This window comes from Chionomys nivalis, chromosome 6, assembly GCF_950005125.1.
Source record: "Chionomys nivalis chromosome 6, mChiNiv1.1, whole genome shotgun sequence".
Lineage (NCBI taxonomy): Eukaryota > Metazoa > Chordata > Mammalia > Rodentia > Cricetidae > Chionomys > Chionomys nivalis.
Genome location: NC_080091.1, coordinates 42,060,714 through 42,077,945, shown reverse-complemented (window position 1 = coordinate 42,077,945; position 17,232 = coordinate 42,060,714). Strand labels below are relative to the sequence as shown.

The window sequence follows — 17,232 nt, the reverse complement described above, 5'->3', positions numbered from 1 at the left end:
CAGTTCTTAACTGTGAACTGCTTGGAGCATCCCTGGTTTTTGTGACTCTCAGGCATCCCCCCCCGAACCTCTCCAAAAGCGCCCAGAGGAGGCGCTTTCACTACTTTTGCTGATGGGCAGCTCTGAAGTTGTTTGGCCTCTAACCAGGCTACTTGGGTGTGGCCTGTCTTTCTTTGTTGCACCCCGTTGTGCCCCAAGTGCCTGGAACTCTGGCTGGCCAAGTGTAGAGGTTCCATAACCTCCCGAGAAAGGCAGGGAGAATGGAAAGAAGGAGAAAGAGAAGGTTCTAGGGTGAGCTTGGGAGTCACTGTGAGGGAAGGAAGGGGGTCTTGGAGGTGTTACTGCGCTCAGGACATCCTGGTCTGGCCCGGCCCAAAGCTGTGGTGGCTCGCGCGCAGCCGGCAGGTGGCGGTGTTCCCTTGACTGCGTGGCGGCTTTGAGTCCCCTCCTCCCGCGCTCCCTCCCTCCCGGCTCCTTTCTCTGCGCTCTTGCTCCAGCTCCCAGCGCCCTCCCGCTCTCCCGGCCGCGGTGTCGCCCGCACCGCACCGCCGCTGCTTACCGGCGACCATGGCGCACCGGGGAACCCCAAGCGCCCCGAAACGTCCTGGCCTCACCGTGCTGGCCCCGAGCTCCCATGCTCCGCCGCCGCCGCGCTGGCCGCGCTTGTGGCCGCTGCCGCTGCCTCTGCCGCTGCCGCTGCTGCTGCTAGTGCTGGTGGCTGCTTGTGGGGCGGCGGGGCGCTCCCCTCAGTCCGGGAGCCTGGGTTCCAGCGTGCAGGTCACTCGGCTGCTGCACGCGGGACGCCCGAAGTCCGGAAATCGCGAGGATCCTCAGACACGAGGATCCGAGCCCAGCGCTCCGGGTCATGGTCCGGGTCTTGCTTCGGGTCCCAGCCCAGATGGAGTCCCAGCTCCGGGCAAGGGGCGCAGGGCGCGGGCGGCGCCGGTGGCCAGTTCTGCCTCGCGCGTACAGGTCTCGCTCATCAGCACGTCGTTCGTGCTCAAGGGGGACGCGACACACAATCAGGCAATGGTGCACTGGACAGGAGAGAACAGCAGCGTAAGTGACCTCCGCGCGCCCCCTGCCCTGCCGGGACACCTCTAGATACTCAGGGAGACCACCACAGACCCCTACTTCCGGACCACCCGCGGTCATCCCTGATGGGCATTCTTGACGACTTGGGGGACTCGTGTCACCTCGGCGGCGCCCCTACTGGCTTTTGGCTATGGGTACTTTTGGAAGGGTACTCAAATTTGTGAGACTCGGTCTCGCTCATGTGGCATTCCCGGAGATCTGGGGATCCCAAGCATCCTTGGCTTCTAAATCTGGGCTATGGGGAAGTCCTTAGAGTCTTTCGGATCCGGGCAGCATGACTCCAGGTCCTTGAGGGCCACCTGACTCTGTGCGGCGTGGATGGTGGGTCACCCACACACTGCACTGCACCCAGAGGCTCCAGCGTGCACCTCTGGAACTGCTGGCTCTGGAGTCCTTACGACCCAGATCTACGCTGATTTTGGGGGTCCAGGATATCCCTGTCAGTTTCATGCCCTGTTCTAAGACTCTTAATTCTAGGATTGTTCCTCGTCGTGTCTTTGGTCCGCCGGGACTTAGGGGTGTTTAACGTTATTTAACGTCGTGAGGTCTTCAGCACAGGGTGCCAACTCTCTGCCTTTCTCCCACACCTCTCCCTCTGGATGGAGAGCTCCAAAATCGTTCACCCTCTAACACAACCAGATCTAGGAACTAGACCCATTCCTGTTTTGGTAGTGCACCTCAGGGGCTTTGTTGTTCCTGGTTAAAGATCATAGTCCCTCTGTCCCCTCTGGGCTGTCCCAGGTGTATGCACACCAGTTTGCAAGTTTGTGCTATTCAGGGAAGTGTGTTTTCATGAAGGGGAGCTAGAAATCTCTCGTCAGTGGCCTGTCCACTGTCCACTCACACTTTCCACTTGCCCACCCCCACCCCCAGTAACTAACTCCACCTCTTCTCTTTATCTTCCAAGTTTGGGGGGAAATACATAGGACCAAAGTCCCTGCATGTACTGGGGGTGGATTGGGAGGGGTCTCCTCTTTTGGACGTCGGGGGCTGCAGACAGTTTTACCCCTGTCCTGTCTCCTAGCACTCTTGGTGACTATTAGGAGGCTTCCATTTGTGCTGGAGAAGGGACAACCATGTGGCCTTGGCTGGCCCAAAGCCCAGTCCTGCTGGCCCCTCCCCCACTGGCTCACTGTGGAGGATGCAGGTGCCTTCACTGGCCCCTTGTGAACCGCAACTCCGGGAAGACTAGCAGCCCTCAGAGGGCAGAGCTAGTGCTGTGACTGCAGCTGGCCAGCAGGGGGCAGTTAGGGCGCTGATCAGAGTGAATTAGGGAAGGCGGGGAGGGGGGGGGGCGGGGGGGCTTCTCCCAAGAAGGGTGTGGAGGTGTTCTGCTGTCCTTCTCACCTGAACTGGAGCACGTCCTTCGACTCTAGGTATGTCACTGGTCCCAGCATCTCAGGACTGGCTGTACCTGAAGATAAACTGTATCCTCTGTGCCTTAGGCTATTCTTCAGGACAGAAAGGCAGCCAAGAAACCAAGGACGGAAAGGAACAGAAACTCACTGAGAGTAAGCTCCATGCGTTTGGAGTGTTGAGACTGATGATCCAACTAGCTTACTCTTGCCACTCTGTTGCTTAGCTTCTTGGGAAGAGGGCATGCAAGAAGAGAGTGAGACACTGGGTGGGTGGGGGTGAAGGATCCACAGGAGAGAGGACCAGCTGCCTCTAGGATGGGTTTGTGTCCAACTGAACCCCTTCTAGGCTCAGAGCCTGGCCCCAGAGTGACCTCCTTGGAGAGTTGAGGATGGAGAATGACTGACCAAAGAACTGGGAAGGAGACTTGAGGGACGCTCTTCTGGAGCCATTATGACGGGCAGGTGTCAGACGTGGACACAGCCTGGCCCTTAGACGACATCTAGCTGAATGTGTGTGGGACCACATGGAAACAGTGCCTGGGCATCTGACTCGACCCTTCTCTCTTCTCCTCCCTCACTGCACTCAGCCCGGGACCATAAGGAAGACAGGATGGGATTCTTTCCAGAAAACCTGGCCACCCGTGGCTGGAGATGTGCTCAGAGGTTTACCTTGCCCGAGAAAACCCAGGAATAAAAAAAGATGAGTGAGGGCCGCCTCTGAGAGCTGCCCCAGTAACCTGGGCCCTTTAGACGTGGCCCTCTCAGATCTGATTGTACACAGCACATTCTTTTTTTTTTTTAGTTTTTCAAGACAGGGTTTCTCTGTAGCTTTGGTGCCTGTCCTGGAACTAGCTCTTGTAGACCAGGCTGGCCTCGAACTCCCAGAGATCCGCCTGCCTCTGCCTCCCGAGTGCTGGGATTAAAGGCGTGCGCCACTACCGCCCGGCCACAGCACATTCTTGACGCATGAAGTATCTTAGAAGTGCCCCGCTCCCTCCATGCTCAAGGTGCAGTGGCAGGGACAAAGATGAGAGGCAGCACTTGGCAACTGACTGGACCTCTTGCTCAAAGCCCCACCTCTGTGAGCTTACAGGAGACTGGAGCAGACCGAGGGACTCTTTGCTAAGTGCTGTCTTTATGAAGTTGCCTTCTGCTGCTCGCTCCTGCCCTCTGCGGATGTGGTCCACGGCAGAGCCTTGGCTTTCTCCTGTCAGATGCTTTTTTCAAAAGGAGAGTGCTGGGGGAGGGGCACAGGCACTTCAGAAATGGCATTAGAGCGGATCCCGCTAAGGGATGGGCTGAGGGATTGCGGGACTCAAGCTGGTTCCCAGACAGTCCCTGTCACTGCAGCTCAGGGAACATATGTGAGTTTTCCTCGATTCTTCCAGCTCCCATGGAGATAGGGACAGGGATTCGCTTGGAAGTTCAAACAGGGCCTCTCCAGCTGACGTTTATCTGTGGCAACACATTGTTGTATGCGAGATGAATGCTTCATGGAAACCGACCACGGTTGCCTTTTGAGAGACCCAGATTGGCCTGTGCACACAAGGCCCTGCGTCTCCACACTGCCCTTGGAGCCAGTGAGGTTGTACGAAGGCAGGAAATAGAGCACAGTGCTGGGCTCCATCTGATGTTGGCAGTTTCTTGTTAGCCTGGTAGGAGTATGAGGTACTGTTTTTTGGGGGATTGCTAACTTTAACCAAGCACAGCTCCCCCAAGTTCCTTCCCACAAGGCACTTGCATTGCAACTTTGACTAATGGTCCAACTTGGACATGAGCTTCCCACAGCCAGGTCCCATATCTGTACCTCAGACTGATGGTTTACCTCCACCCTGCCTGATCACCCCGTGCTGTGTCTCCCAGTAGGAGTGATGAGTGTTCACAGGTATTTCTGGGCAAATTAAGCACACTCCACCCCAGGCATCTGGTTGGACTTCCTACCTGTGTCATTTCGTATAAATACATAGAGCCCAAGGTGGGTCAGAATGTGGGTTCTCTGTTGGGAGGTCAAAGGCAGGCTACCCGCCTCCATTTCTTGAATAGAGGTATCATGGCCTATGCCTGAGTTGTATAGGAATTTGGTCATGACCCCTGCTGCAGGTCAGATTCCTTGAGGGCAGGTGGATTAGTTTGCTCTAGCTTTGTGACAAAGGACCATGATAGCATGGGCCCCAGGACAGCAGACTCCTTTTGTCCCTTTGTGCTTGCACCTGGGATGGGACCATTCCTTCCAATTGGGACACCAGTATTGGTTATACTGGTATTGGGTTATAAGGCTACCTTGTCAGACTCGTTATAATGGAATCACTGTTAGAAGCCCTACTCCAGAGCTACTCAAGTTTGGAGGTCCCGGATTAGGACTTCAATTGAAGGACTTCGGGGAAGGGGCTGACACAGTTTGGACCCCTTTGTCATCCTCGGAAAGTCACACCTGGACCTCAGAGTCATCTGGTGGGAGAGATGAGATGGCCGTAAACTGGCAGATATGAGAAGGGAGGATAGCACAGAAGAGGTGGCCTAAGGCCCGGCTCAAAGCATGAGTGGGGGGAGCAGATGAGAGAGGGAGAATGTTCTAGCAGTAGGGACAGCCCAAGCAAGACCTGTGAGGTAGGAATTTGAAGGTCACAAGTGCCCTGTAGAGACACTGGATGCCTTGTGTGGGAGCAGAAGCCTGAGGAGAGAAGCTGGGAGGAGAGTAAAGTTTGCCCATGTCCCCCGGATGTGTAACTGAGGAGGCCATGGCAGTGTTGGGTTGGCGGATAAATAAGCTCTGGAGCCTGCTGGGCTGCATGTGTCTCAGGTCTGGGATCCTAGGATAGATGGAGGGGATGCTCTGGGCCTCCGTCTTTACCATGGAAAGGGAGACTTGGCTGGGCAAGAGTCAGATTTTCTACATGAAATGCATAGCTCAGAGCATGGCATGTAGCCAGAAGTCAGCATGATACCCAGCCCGGGTGTGGCCAGAAAGGCCGTAGGAGGGGTACAGGGTTGAGGCTAGTGGGACTCTGTACTGTTTGGGTTGTGCCTGGGCTGTTCTGGGGAGATTGAGCCTGAGGGAGGCGTCCAGGTAAGGATGAATGATTTCCTGTCAGCCTCTCATGGTCTTCAGTGCTGGGCTCTGAGGCTCCAGGTCAGTCTCCAAAATGAGTGGGTCCTTTCCTGGCACAAATCTAATTTAGAGCCTTGCTTTCTTCAGCTGTGGTTTTGCTGTGTCCAGGTAGAAGCATCTGAGTGACTCCCAAGCATTTGCAAGTTCCTAAGTACAGGACTCCGGGGAGCCACAATCCCTTTGCTCTGGGCTGGAGCAGAGGTCTAGCTTCCCATGGACGCTGAGGCTGACAGCCTGTGGGCACTGAGTATTTGTCCTTGCAGCCACTACAGAGGTGTCCAGTGACCACCCAAGTGAGACCGAGACCAAGGATGCTGTGGCTGATGTTGAGTGTCTGTCACACGGGCTGTCAGGAGCTCACCACTGGCATGCAACCCTGTCAGGACCTTAAGTCTAGTGTCTGGATGAAGAATGAGGAGAGAGACAGAGATGCCTGTGCCATGTGACAGGCGGCAGTCACAGAGCAGTGTGCCGTGACACAGAATCTATAGGGGCAAACCACAGGTGCACACTCTGGGGGCCTCCTGATCTATGCTGAGGGTGTTCCAGGGTCCCGTGCTGAGGGTGTCCTGGGTTCTGTGCTATGCAGAGTGTCATTATATGGAGGGATCACAGGTGCTGATCACACACCAGAGCGGGGGAGGTGGGTGGGGGGGTAGGGGGTGGGGAGCGTCTCTGGTGACACTGGGAGCCATTCTTGAGGGCAGGGGAGGCAGGCTAAATTTTTCTTTGGGCCCAGGCTGACACTCAGGAAAGGCTTTTCAGTCCTTGTGATGACATCTTTCCGTGTAAGCATTTGATGTCTGGGGGAGTGCTGCAAGAACCCCAGGGCCTGCAGTTCCTCTCAGTTGTGGTGGCGTCTGAGGAAAATGAAGTCAACAACCACGTCAGTGAGCTACGTGTGGGGAGCAGTGGAGGCCTGGATGGGAGGGGGCGTTTGAGACTGGAGGGGCTGCAGACCCCTTCCCAGTGCATTCCACCTGAGCCAGGAGCTCTTTCAGGGATCTTCCCCGCTGGGGTCTGACAGAGACTCTTGGCTCTGGTGGCACCGCCCACTTCTAATGTCCCCATTGGGCACCTTTTCTGACTGGAGGCTGACAGCTGTCTTCCTCTGCGTTCTCCCCCAATGTCAAGGATGTGGTGTCACTGTGGACCAAGGTTCTCTTGCAGTTTGAGTCACCTTCTCTGGGCCCCTCAGGGCTGATCTGTTCTTGATGCTTCTCAGGGTCCCTAATGGTGCTTGGTGTCACTCTCCTAGTACCTCCTGTAGACAGACCCCAAGGTCCTGTCCTGCTTAGTTCTCTACAGGGAGACCCAGAGTCCAGAAGACCCACCTCTCTGTGTGTGTGTGTGTGTGTGTGTGTGTGCGTGCGTGTGCGTGTCTCTCTCTCTGTGTGTGTGTGCACATTTGTGTGTGTGTGAGTCTATGTGCTGTGTGTGAGTCTATGTATGTGTCTCCATGTGTGTATCTGCGTGTGTGTGTGTGTGTGTGTGTGTGTGTGTGTGTGTTGGACTGGGCTGAATGAAGGGCTCTTCATTTAGCTCCTGTGTGCCAGGTGGGGCTCATGGCATGTGTCAGCATGAGTGGGAGAATGGGGGTGTAGTCACTAGTGTGAACCCCTGTGTGGTGGGTTCTCAGTCTCTGACCTTGGGGAACCCTGCCCTGTCCTCCAGGATGTCCGCTTGTCTCCCCATTAACTCTGGGCTTTCATTCCTCTCCACGCTCAGTCAGAAGCTCACACCTCCAGTACCTGTCCCTGCTGAAAGTGTTTACCCATGCACCCATGCTTTCTTGGGTCTCAGTTTCTTTATCTGTAACATGAGCAGCAGTGCCGGGTGATTTCCAAATCACTAGCAACTATGGACTCTATGCATACATTTAATTTATTCATAGAGATGTGGTGAGCAGGACTGAGGAGTGGGAGGACTTGCAAGGCCTAGTGCTGGCACACACAGCTCCCCCTTTCTTTTCTTTTTTTTTTTTTTTTTTTTTTTTTTTTTGAGACAGGGTTTCTCTGTGTTAACAGCCCTAGCTGTCTTGGAACTAGCTCTTGTAGACCATATTGGCCTCTAACTCACAGAGATCCGCCTGCCTCTGCCTCCCGAGTGCTGCGATAAAGGCGTGCACCACCACCGCCCAACAACTGTTCCCTCTTAAGGCTGCTGTAGGTGCAAGCCTCAGTGCCCCAAGGCCCCAGTGTGGACTCCAGCATCCGGCCCAGCCAGGCTCACCCTGATCCTGCTGTTCTACTTGGGGGAGGACAGGACATCTCTGAGCCTGCTTTTAGTTGGTAAAGTATGGATAACTGTTCATGTGTCAGGCTGGTAGATGGGCCTGGGTACCTGTGGAGCCCGGGCAGCATGGATGGGGCCTAGCCATGTTGTCAATGCTCTCTTCTACTTTGCGGTTTCCCAAGACCTTGGACATCACTTCTTTGTTCTTTCTTTTCTAGCAACAGTGTAGGCCCCAGCTCCAAGGAGCTGTGGACTCAGCTAATATTTGCTAAGCATTTCTCGTGTTCCTGGCAGGGTTAACTACCAGGGCCACAGCACGGAGCCCAGGGAAGCAAAGACCTTGCCTGGTGAGATGCTGTGTGGGGACAGAATTCTGCCTAGAGTGTCCTCAGGGCTGTGTGAACTTGTGGACGGGAGAATTTGGTAGGACTTCCTGGAGGAGGTGCAGAGGGAACCAGTCTGAAGAACAAGGAGAAGAGCCTCACCCGATCCGAGGTGGAGCCTGGGAAAGCGGGGATATCGAGACCAAAGGGAGGCGAAGAGCTGAGAAGCCTGGGGAGTTCACAGGCAGAGAAGAGCGACAGCTGCCACCAGGGAGCCTGGCACGGAGGTGCCAGGACAGCCCTTCAGCAAAGTTCCTGACACACTTCACACACCCACTTCTGCTTTAATGAAGGGCCTCTTTAGTCTGCAGTTGCAGAAGGTTCCAGAGCGCATTCTAAAGAGGTCATAAATTAGTTCATCCGCGCACCCCCATAAATTAGCTCGTCCGTGCACCCCTGCAGGGTTAGAGCGCAGCCTGTGACTTGCACAGGCCTCTCCAGAGTTGCCGTTACTCCATGCTGATGAGTTTCCAGTCAGGCCAGGACTTGCCAGCGGGTGATGTAAAGGAGCGAGTTGGAGCGCCTGGAAAACCAGCTGGGTGCCTTCATGGGCGCCTGAGCTTACAGGCTGCCATCTGGTTGGAGCTCTCTTGGGCCCGTACTCTAAGGGGGGGGAGATTTCTTATCAACCCTTGCAAGGGGTCCACTTATGCTTCATCATCTTGAAGGCCCTCTTTGGGTGCTTCGGGAGTCACCAAGGGAGACTGAGCCCTGAGGGTGTAATGTCACTAGGACTGCTGCTCAGGGCCTTTATCTTCCCTCTGGGGGTGTAGGGAGCAGGACTGTGCGCTGCCCCCAGGACTTCTAGGCTGTAAAATGTGGATAAAATCTATGTGTGTTAGGTTGGGCTTTGGCCTGGGCATTATGGGCATCAGCAGGGTGCACACTTGTATTGGATCATTTCGTGGCTGCTTTGACTATGGGAAATCCTTTCAGGGTTTCGTGTGAGTGTGAGCTGGATTCTGGGTGTGAAAGAAGTCACATGATGGTGGGGATGGGTAGGCTACCACACAGCAGGTTCATGCAATCACAGGTCTTCCTGGACCTGCCCCACAAGACGGGAAACTGAAGACACAGACATCTAACTCCCAACCTGTGTAGGTGCTGGGTGATGGCGGACACTGGGCCTTCTCCACGACACCGTCGGATCGCTGACACTTTGCAGTCCACAGAGTGCTCATCATCCTGAATCCAATTAAGCTGCATTCATCATTTGAACATTGCCTGAGGGCTACCTGAGGGAGCACAGACCCTGGAAAGCTAGGAATAAGAAATAAAAAGTCCCCCATTCTTTGAAGGTGGAAAAGCCCCTTCCTAGTTTGTGCTTCTGTAGCAGTTGGTTGCTTATTTGCACAGAAAATTACAATCATTTAATTAGTTTCTCCTCACACCAGCTCGAAGATCTTAAAATAACAGCACTCTCCTTCCTTACTAATTTTCTAGCAGAAGCAGACGATTTGCTCCAGCGTTGAGCTAGCCTCAACTTGAGCACAGCGTGTCTCTTGCGCACGCCATTTCCTGATGTTCATGGATAAATCGAGTTCAAACGAGAGCAAGAAAAGAGCCAGGTCAAGTGCAGGCTCCCGTGTAGATCAATCTGAAGTCCGAGAGTTCTTTTGGAGTTTTCTTGCCCTTGCATGTTTTGTGAAGTATTGGAATAGATACTGTTGCCAAGGCTCAGAGGAGAGGGGCCTCTGCCAGTGAGGGTCGCCTCCTGCCTCTGCCTCTGATGTAGCTTGACTTTACTGTAGCATTCTTCTCTGTTTGCAGAGAGCGCTGGATTAGGGACAAAAAAAAAAAAATGAATAACCGCAGCTCCTTAGAACCGCCACATCCGGCAGCCTGTGCCCCCTCATTGTATAGATGATACTACCATATCGTTTACGGCTGTGACCAATACACATGCAGTTGTCTTCAGGGCTTGCTGGACACACTCATCCCAAGCACGATTTGAATTTCATTAGTACCGAGCACAAGCTCTCGCTCTCTTTCAAAAATATAAGAAATATTTTGGGACCAATGAGATGGCTCAGCAGGTGCTTGCTGCCAAGCCTAAGAATCAGGGTGGGATCCTTGGAACCCACATGGTAGAAAGAGAGCCTCTGACCTCCACACACATGCCACAGCATGCACAAATGCATTCGCATATGCACATATATACAACATGAGAAATGTAAACATTTTTTAAAAATAAATATTTTTATTTTTCTTTACTGTGATTTGGGTTGTGGTTATATAACATAAATCATTGTGCCTATTTTTAAATTCAGAGCTCAGAGGCATTAGGGCACTTGTGTTGCTGTGCAACCATCCCCACCTTTCATTTCTAGAATGTTCCCCCAGCTGAAGCTCTGTCTCTACTAAATGCTAATTCCCCTAGACCTGGCAGTCATCACTCAGAGTTTGACAGCTCTGGACCTCACGTGAGCGGGAGCTACAGTATCTTGTCCTTCTGTGATTGGCTTGTTAGCCTCCTGTCCTGTGTTCATCTATGCTGTGACGTGTGGAAGCGTGTCCTCTTTGGGGGGGCATATACTAGTCCATTGAATGGACTGAATTTGTTTCCATTCATCTGACGGTGGGTGATTGATCGTTTCCACCTTTGGCTGAGTGACTGAAACTGTGAGTGCAGACCCACAGAACCTCGTTTAACCCTGGCTTCAGATTCTTTGGGCATTTCCTTGGAAATAGAACTGCTTGGTCACAGGGTGGCTGTTTAATTTCTGGATTGAGCATGAACTTGAATGGTATCAAAGTCTTTTTTGTGCTGCCTTGAATTTTGATACCTGCCAAGTTGGTGTATGTCTGCAATCCTCAGAGAGCCTTGAGTGCCTTGGCCTGCCTGTGCCCAGGAAGGAGGGTGGCGCGGCTGTTGCTGGAGCCAGCGTGCTTCTGAGACTCCGAACAGAGGTTGTTAGCGAGCTCAGGAAATCTACATCCGCCACCTTGTGATACAGAACTGGGCTGGTGTGGTGTTGGGCCAAGGGTGGGAACCATGGAGGGCTGGACTTGTGTGGTACCGGGTCAAGGTGGGAACCATGGAGGGCTGGACTTGTGTGGTACCGGGTCAAGGTGGGAACCATGGAGGGCTGGACTTGTGTGGTGTTGGGCCAAGGGTGGGAACCATGGAGGGCTGGACTCGTGTGGTACCCGGTCAAGGTGGGAACCATGGAGGGCTGGACTCGTGTGGTACCGGGTCAAGGTGGGAACCATGGAGGGCTGGACTCGTGTGGTACCGGGTCAAGGTGGGCATCACCATCTTGAGGTAGAGGTATTCTCCAGGTGTTGTGGAAGCTTCAGATCCCATTTCTAGTTCATGCCCCTTTCTCTTCCTCCTAGCTTTTAGGCATTTTTCCCTATTGACTTCCTCATTGACCAGCTAAGTAATTCAATTTTCACTCCGTAAAAATAAAGCACTCAATAAAAATCCCTATGTTTTTCTCAATTTATTCCCATCAATACCTCTTAACCCTGCTGGAGTTTGTTGTCTGATTTATCATTGATGGCCGAACAGGGCTTTTGGGTGTTTGAACCCAGCCATCCAAATACCCTGCTCTGTGATTTGAGGCAGCTTCTGGGTACCCACCTTCCTCTGAGCCAGGCCCTGGGGGAAAGCCCAGCACACAGTGTTGAGTTTCCTGGCTTGGTGAACTCCTTGTCTTGGCATGGGTGGGGGTTCCTACCTCTCTATACCATAGACCCCACACACCTCATTTTTGGAGAAGTGTTGTGAAGGACTCTCCTGGAATGTAGATTTTATAGTTACTGCAAAATGGATAGGTATAAAGGAAGTTATCAAGACACAACTAATCTCTTTGAAAACATTTGGTAAGAGGTGTGGGAGCTGTCATGATTTTGAAGCTGTTACCAGTGTAAGGCCTTTTGAGATGCAGGACTACCGTGACTTGTCTAAAGTGATGGCGGCTCTAGTCCTGATGCTACTGTTGTGACTTTCTAGTGCAAGGAATCGCCTCATTTTGTAGTCTTGAGAATAAAGACGTTGTTTCTTGGGCTAAGGCCATGGCTCTGGAAGAGTCTGCACGGAGACACACACAGAGAACTGGGCTTATGTGGTGCTGGCCAAGGGTGGGAATCGTGGAGATCTGGGCTGGTGTGGTGCTGGCCAAGGGTGGGAATCGTGGAGATCTGGGCTGGTGTGGTGCTGGCCAAGGGTGGGAATCGTGGAGATCTGGGCTGGTGTGGTGCTGGCCAACGGTGGGAATCGTGGAGATCTGGGCCTCCGAGGAGGCTGTGCTCCAGTGCGTGGCAGATGCTCAGTTAACGTCTGCTTATGATGCGATGCCACAGGAGACCACTGACCCAGCTCAGAGGCGCAGCTGCTGAGCTTCTGTAAGCACAAAGGAATCTCCATCTTATGCTGCAAGGCCCAGGTACACCACCACAAGGGGAACAGCTAAGAAATGGAGATGTATGTGTCCTACTCAAGACGAGCCAGGCCGGAGGGCAGGAGCTGCCTTGGTCCTATTGGAAGCTGTGCAGTCAGACTTAGCACAGGCTGTGCCCATTGCTGGACCAGCCTCGGCCCTCCTGTTTAGGTCAGCCAGGAGCCATTGTGCTCAAAGGAGAGAAAACTCTCTCTCCCAAAGGAAGTTGGGAAGTTTAAACAGTGCCCTTGTCCTCATCCCATCTCACTTATGAAAGGCAGAGCCAAGCAGAAAACCCAGGGGACACAGCTGCCTAGCCTTTGACAAAGAGGGTTGACAGAGATCAGAGACTGGGAAGGTGGAGTTGCTGGAGAACTTTCTGGAAAGAGCAAGTGGGAGGATTCAGGTCTCAGGGTTAGCGGCAGGGAGAGACCTTCCACAGAATACTTTGCTAAGTCGCTTTTCTTCTCCACTGCCTACCGACTCAGCCACCTGTTAAAATGTTTTACTCTTTTGAATTTCTGAGGGGCCCACCACCCATCTCCCACGTAGACCACACTGAGGCTTATTACTACTTATAAACGTCCGGCCTTAGCTTGGCTTGTTTCTTGCCCGCTTTTCTTAACTTAAATTATCCCATTTATCTTTGGCCTCGGGGCTTTTACCTTTCTCTATTCCTGAGTAACTTTTCTTTCCTTTTCACTCTGTGTCTGGCAGTGTAGCTGAGTGATTGGCCCCTCTCTTTGTTCTATCTTCCTCCTTCTCCACGTTTCTCCGTCTATTTATCCTCTCTGCCTGCCAGCCCTGCCTATCCCTGCTCCTGCCTCGCTATTGGCCAGTCAGCTCTTTATTAGCCCATCAGGTGTTTCAGACAGGCACAGTAACACAACTTCACAGATTTAAACGAATGCAGCATGAGCAGAGGCAATACACCTCAAAATAACATTCCCCAACAGTCACCCTCGTTCCTTCTGGGACACCGCCTTGCGGTCAGCGTCCAGGAGATACCGGCTTTGAAAGTCTGGGGATCCCTCTGTGCAGGAGCCCTTCAGATGACCTCTGCATGACCTCTGGGGCCTTGGCTTCATTCTGTGTCTGGGAATTGATAATGCTATTTCTAGAAGGCTGAAGAGGTGTCCTTCTGAGAGGTAATGATTGAGCACCTCCTGCTTGCACCCCCTCCTACCTCCTCCCGTTCTGCTTGTCACCCCCCCCCCCCCCCATGCAGCCTGGGTTAGGGGACCTCCTGCCTATGCTCTGATGTGCTGGACTGTGCTGTTCTTGGTGGCCTCCTTGATGAGGGTGGCTTTGGTGGCTGTGCTCTGAGGAAGGGCTCTCTCCCCTGTATGGGGCCTCAGTTTCTCCATCCACTAAGGTGCTGTTACCCCTGGACTATCAGGGAAGAGACTGGTCACACAGTTGCCAGAAATCATAATTTTCTGGCTTCTTAAACAGGGTTTCGTGTGGTTCCATTTTCTTCCCATTTCCGGAGTTGCTCACTTAAGTGAGACAAAGGCCCTCAGCCCCTCATGAAACACTCATCTCTAGAGCCTGTCTCTGAAGAGAGCCTTTCTCGTTGACATCTGGTTTTTCACAAGTTTCCTGATCTGAGTCATTGCTGGAATGTTACCTCTTAAGAGCAAGCCAGAATTTCTCTCCCTGTCGCTGGAGGCGGAGCAGAGACCTGGCAGTGACCAGGAAACCTGAAACCCCGCGCAGAAGGGGCTGACATAAGGGACAGGGTCCCTGAGCTCTCCAGCTCGGTGCTGGCTTTGCCGGTCCTTCCTTGGGCGAGGTTCTGGGAGGCAGACACTGGTATAGAGGAAGCTGTGGCACCGGGTGGCCTCTGTCTGGCCTGGCTGCTCCAACTTGGCGTTTGGTTCTGGCCACTTAAACTTGTGAGCTGATGTTGTGGGGGTTTGACGCTGTTTGTCCATGTGGCAAGACAAGGAGATCTATTGCCCCTCTTTTCCAAGGCAGGGGAAAGCCCTGCTTCCTATTGTGTTTCCAGAGGCCTGTGGTGGTGGTGGGGGCTACTGTTTGCTAGAAACTTTGAGCATGGCCAGACAGGAAGAACAGTGTCAAGGCTGATCCACTCTTTCCTGCCCTGTAGACACACTGTGTGTCAGACTTGGTTCAAAGGATTCCTGAGCTATGATGTCAAGACCCTCCTGGCTTGATTGATTCAGTCTTAAGGGTGTGTGTGTGTGTGTGAGAGAGAGAGAGACAGAGACAGAGACAGACAGAGACAGACAGAGACAGAGACAGACAGAGACAGACAGACAGAGAGAGACACAGAGAGAGAGAGAGACAGAGAGAGAGAGAGACAGAGAGAGAGATGGGCTGGGATGCTACCCACAAGAGCATGGGAGGTTGCGCAAGGGCTCTGCAATGGGTTTTTTAGCACACATGAAGCCACAAGCCCCGACTTGGATGTGCTTTCTTAGATCTTAGTGTGTGAACCCCAACACTGGTCACTTGGTGTCCACCTCAGCCCTGCTGCCCATGCTCTCCATCACTCAAGTTCTTCCTCCACCAAGGGCTCCACCACGTGACTCTGCTCCCAGTCCCAGCCAGCACTGCTAACTGGGTGGGGTAAGAGACACTGAGAGGCTCTGTGCCTGGGACACCTGCTAAGCCGAGGACAGCATTGTATGGGCATTGCTGCCTGATTCCCCACAGACAGATAAAGCAGGTGATTGGGTAACTGCTCTAGGCTCTGCCTCCATCCTGGAAGCCTGGCCACACCTCCCCTGGGTTTCACGCTGGCCTTTGTGGGTCTCGCCTGCCTCCCTCTTTGGTCTTGTCACGTAGCCTGTGGAGAGTGGCCTCATCTCATGCTGGCTTGTGAGCTTCTGAGGAAGAGGAGGGGGTTCTGAGACTAGCCAGGAGCAGTGCGCACAGTCTGTGTGCCAGGAAAGGGTGACAGGCGGGGACACCTACTCCTGCAAAGTCAGCCCATCCTGCCTGCCTCAGTGGCCCTGCAGCCACACTTGCCTGTGACCACACTATCCTCCTGGTTGTGCAGCCTCTGTAAGCTGTTAACCTCATTAGCTTTGTCCTGTTCCTTAGGCAATATGACTGGCCAGGCCTGGCAGACCTGGTGGACCTGTACAAGACCCTTGCTGAGCTACCATCATCCACTCACACACTGTCACCCCAGTCCCCAGTCCAGAAAGACTTGGTCTTGTGTCTCTCACCTCGCTCCTCTAGGCTTTCTCTGAGGGTCTGATTGTCCCACTGTCTGGGTAGAAAGGGACCTGTATGCTGGAGCCAGGAAGGGCTGGTTCGCCAGGTGTGGTTGGCTACCTCATCCTTTGGAGCTGCTCTGTGGGTTCTGAGACAGCCCCAATCTAGTTTTTCTTGTCTCCTGAGCTCCCTTCCAACCTGTGGGGTCAGGGTTGGGTATGACTGGGGAGGGAGCGGAGTGCCAGTGAACCCTTTGAGCTGCCAGTCTGCCAGTCTTTGCTATGCCTGGGCTTGGCCTAATTTGCCTTTGACCCAGACAGTCAGTGTGTCAGTGAGAGTGATGTGGTTGGAGCAGCTGATTCATCTGTGAAGCTGTGAGGGATGTCGTGGCCAGACCCTTCACACAAGGGGGTGACATGGCTGGGTTGGTATCTGCCTGCCTGAGGTGACAGCCCAGTGGGAGGGGCCCATGGTGACTTGGGCATGGGTGGGCAGGAGCTGGGGGGAGGAGGCTCTGAGGCAGAAGCCCAGTGAATGTGTAAGGAGTCCTCTCTGTGTGTGTGTGTGTGTATGTGTGCACGTGCATGCATTTACAGAGGATGACATCATAGAATTGTGGTAGGGAGAGGACATTCAAGGTATGACATCAGGCTGGATCCTGCTAGCCACACTTACCCCTCTGCTAGGGTCCATGGCCCCGTTGCTGACTTGATGCTGGCTCACAGGTGACCACTGTGAACATCCTACCTGTCTGCATCAGGCAGACGATGCCTGACCCCCTTGAACATGCTCCCAGGGAAACAGGAATATGAGGTGTCCTCCTTACTGTCAGGGCTGCTCTCTGATCCTTTACCACCTGTTGGTTCCCATCCAGAAGCCCATGGCCGTGGAGCCTTAGTGGGGCTTCGTGAGTCCGAACACTGTGGTGACCCCAGGACCTTGAGTGGGCTGTGGCTAGCTGCACTTCTCAGAACTCTGCTTGGCCAATGGCAGGGCTGAGTCATGGCCGCAGACTCTGTTCAAGAAATCTCACATTTCTCCATATTTTTCTCAAGGCGATAAATTCTGCACCAAGGCCCCTATTCTACTGCAGGAAAGAAAATCCCCAACCCCCTGCCTAGAGGAGCCTGGAAGCTTCTAGAGGTGGTGGAGGCCAGGAAGGAGGAACCTGGAAGGGCGTATCCTCAGGGCAGGCAGTGACATGCAGTCCATCCTCTTACACTCACTGAGGTAGCTTTTTAAAGGCTGTGGTTTGTTCTTGCGAAATTCCACCAAGTACAGACACATCCCAGTGGCCATGAAGAGGGAAGCAGGTGTGCTGATGTGGGGGCCACTTCCAGGAGGGGCCGTGTGTGCCTAAGACTCCATCCCTAATCCTCTAATCCTTAATCCCCTTAATTCTCTCTCCTCTGGAAGACAGTGAAAGGGAAATTTTTTTATGGCTGTGGAAGTAGATAATGATTGCTCTCTGGTGTTGG

At 53.5% G+C, this 17,232-nt stretch overlaps 1 protein-coding gene across 3 annotated transcripts in view; it reads left to right on the top strand.

Annotated features, from left to right (window-relative positions):
• Positions 1 to 515: 515 nt before the first annotated feature.
• The window catches only part of Sorcs2 (sortilin related VPS10 domain containing receptor 2), a 383,934-nt gene continuing 367,217 nt past the window's right edge, over positions 516 to 17,232 (top strand). For all 3 annotated transcript variants that reach the window (XM_057771883.1, XM_057771882.1, XM_057771881.1), the window contains exon 1: positions 516 to 1,059. In XM_057771883.1, coding sequence (XP_057627866.1) covers positions 568 to 1,059 — 492 coding nt within the window. In that variant the 5' untranslated portion in view covers positions 516 to 567. The remainder of the gene's footprint in view (positions 1,060 to 17,232) is intronic.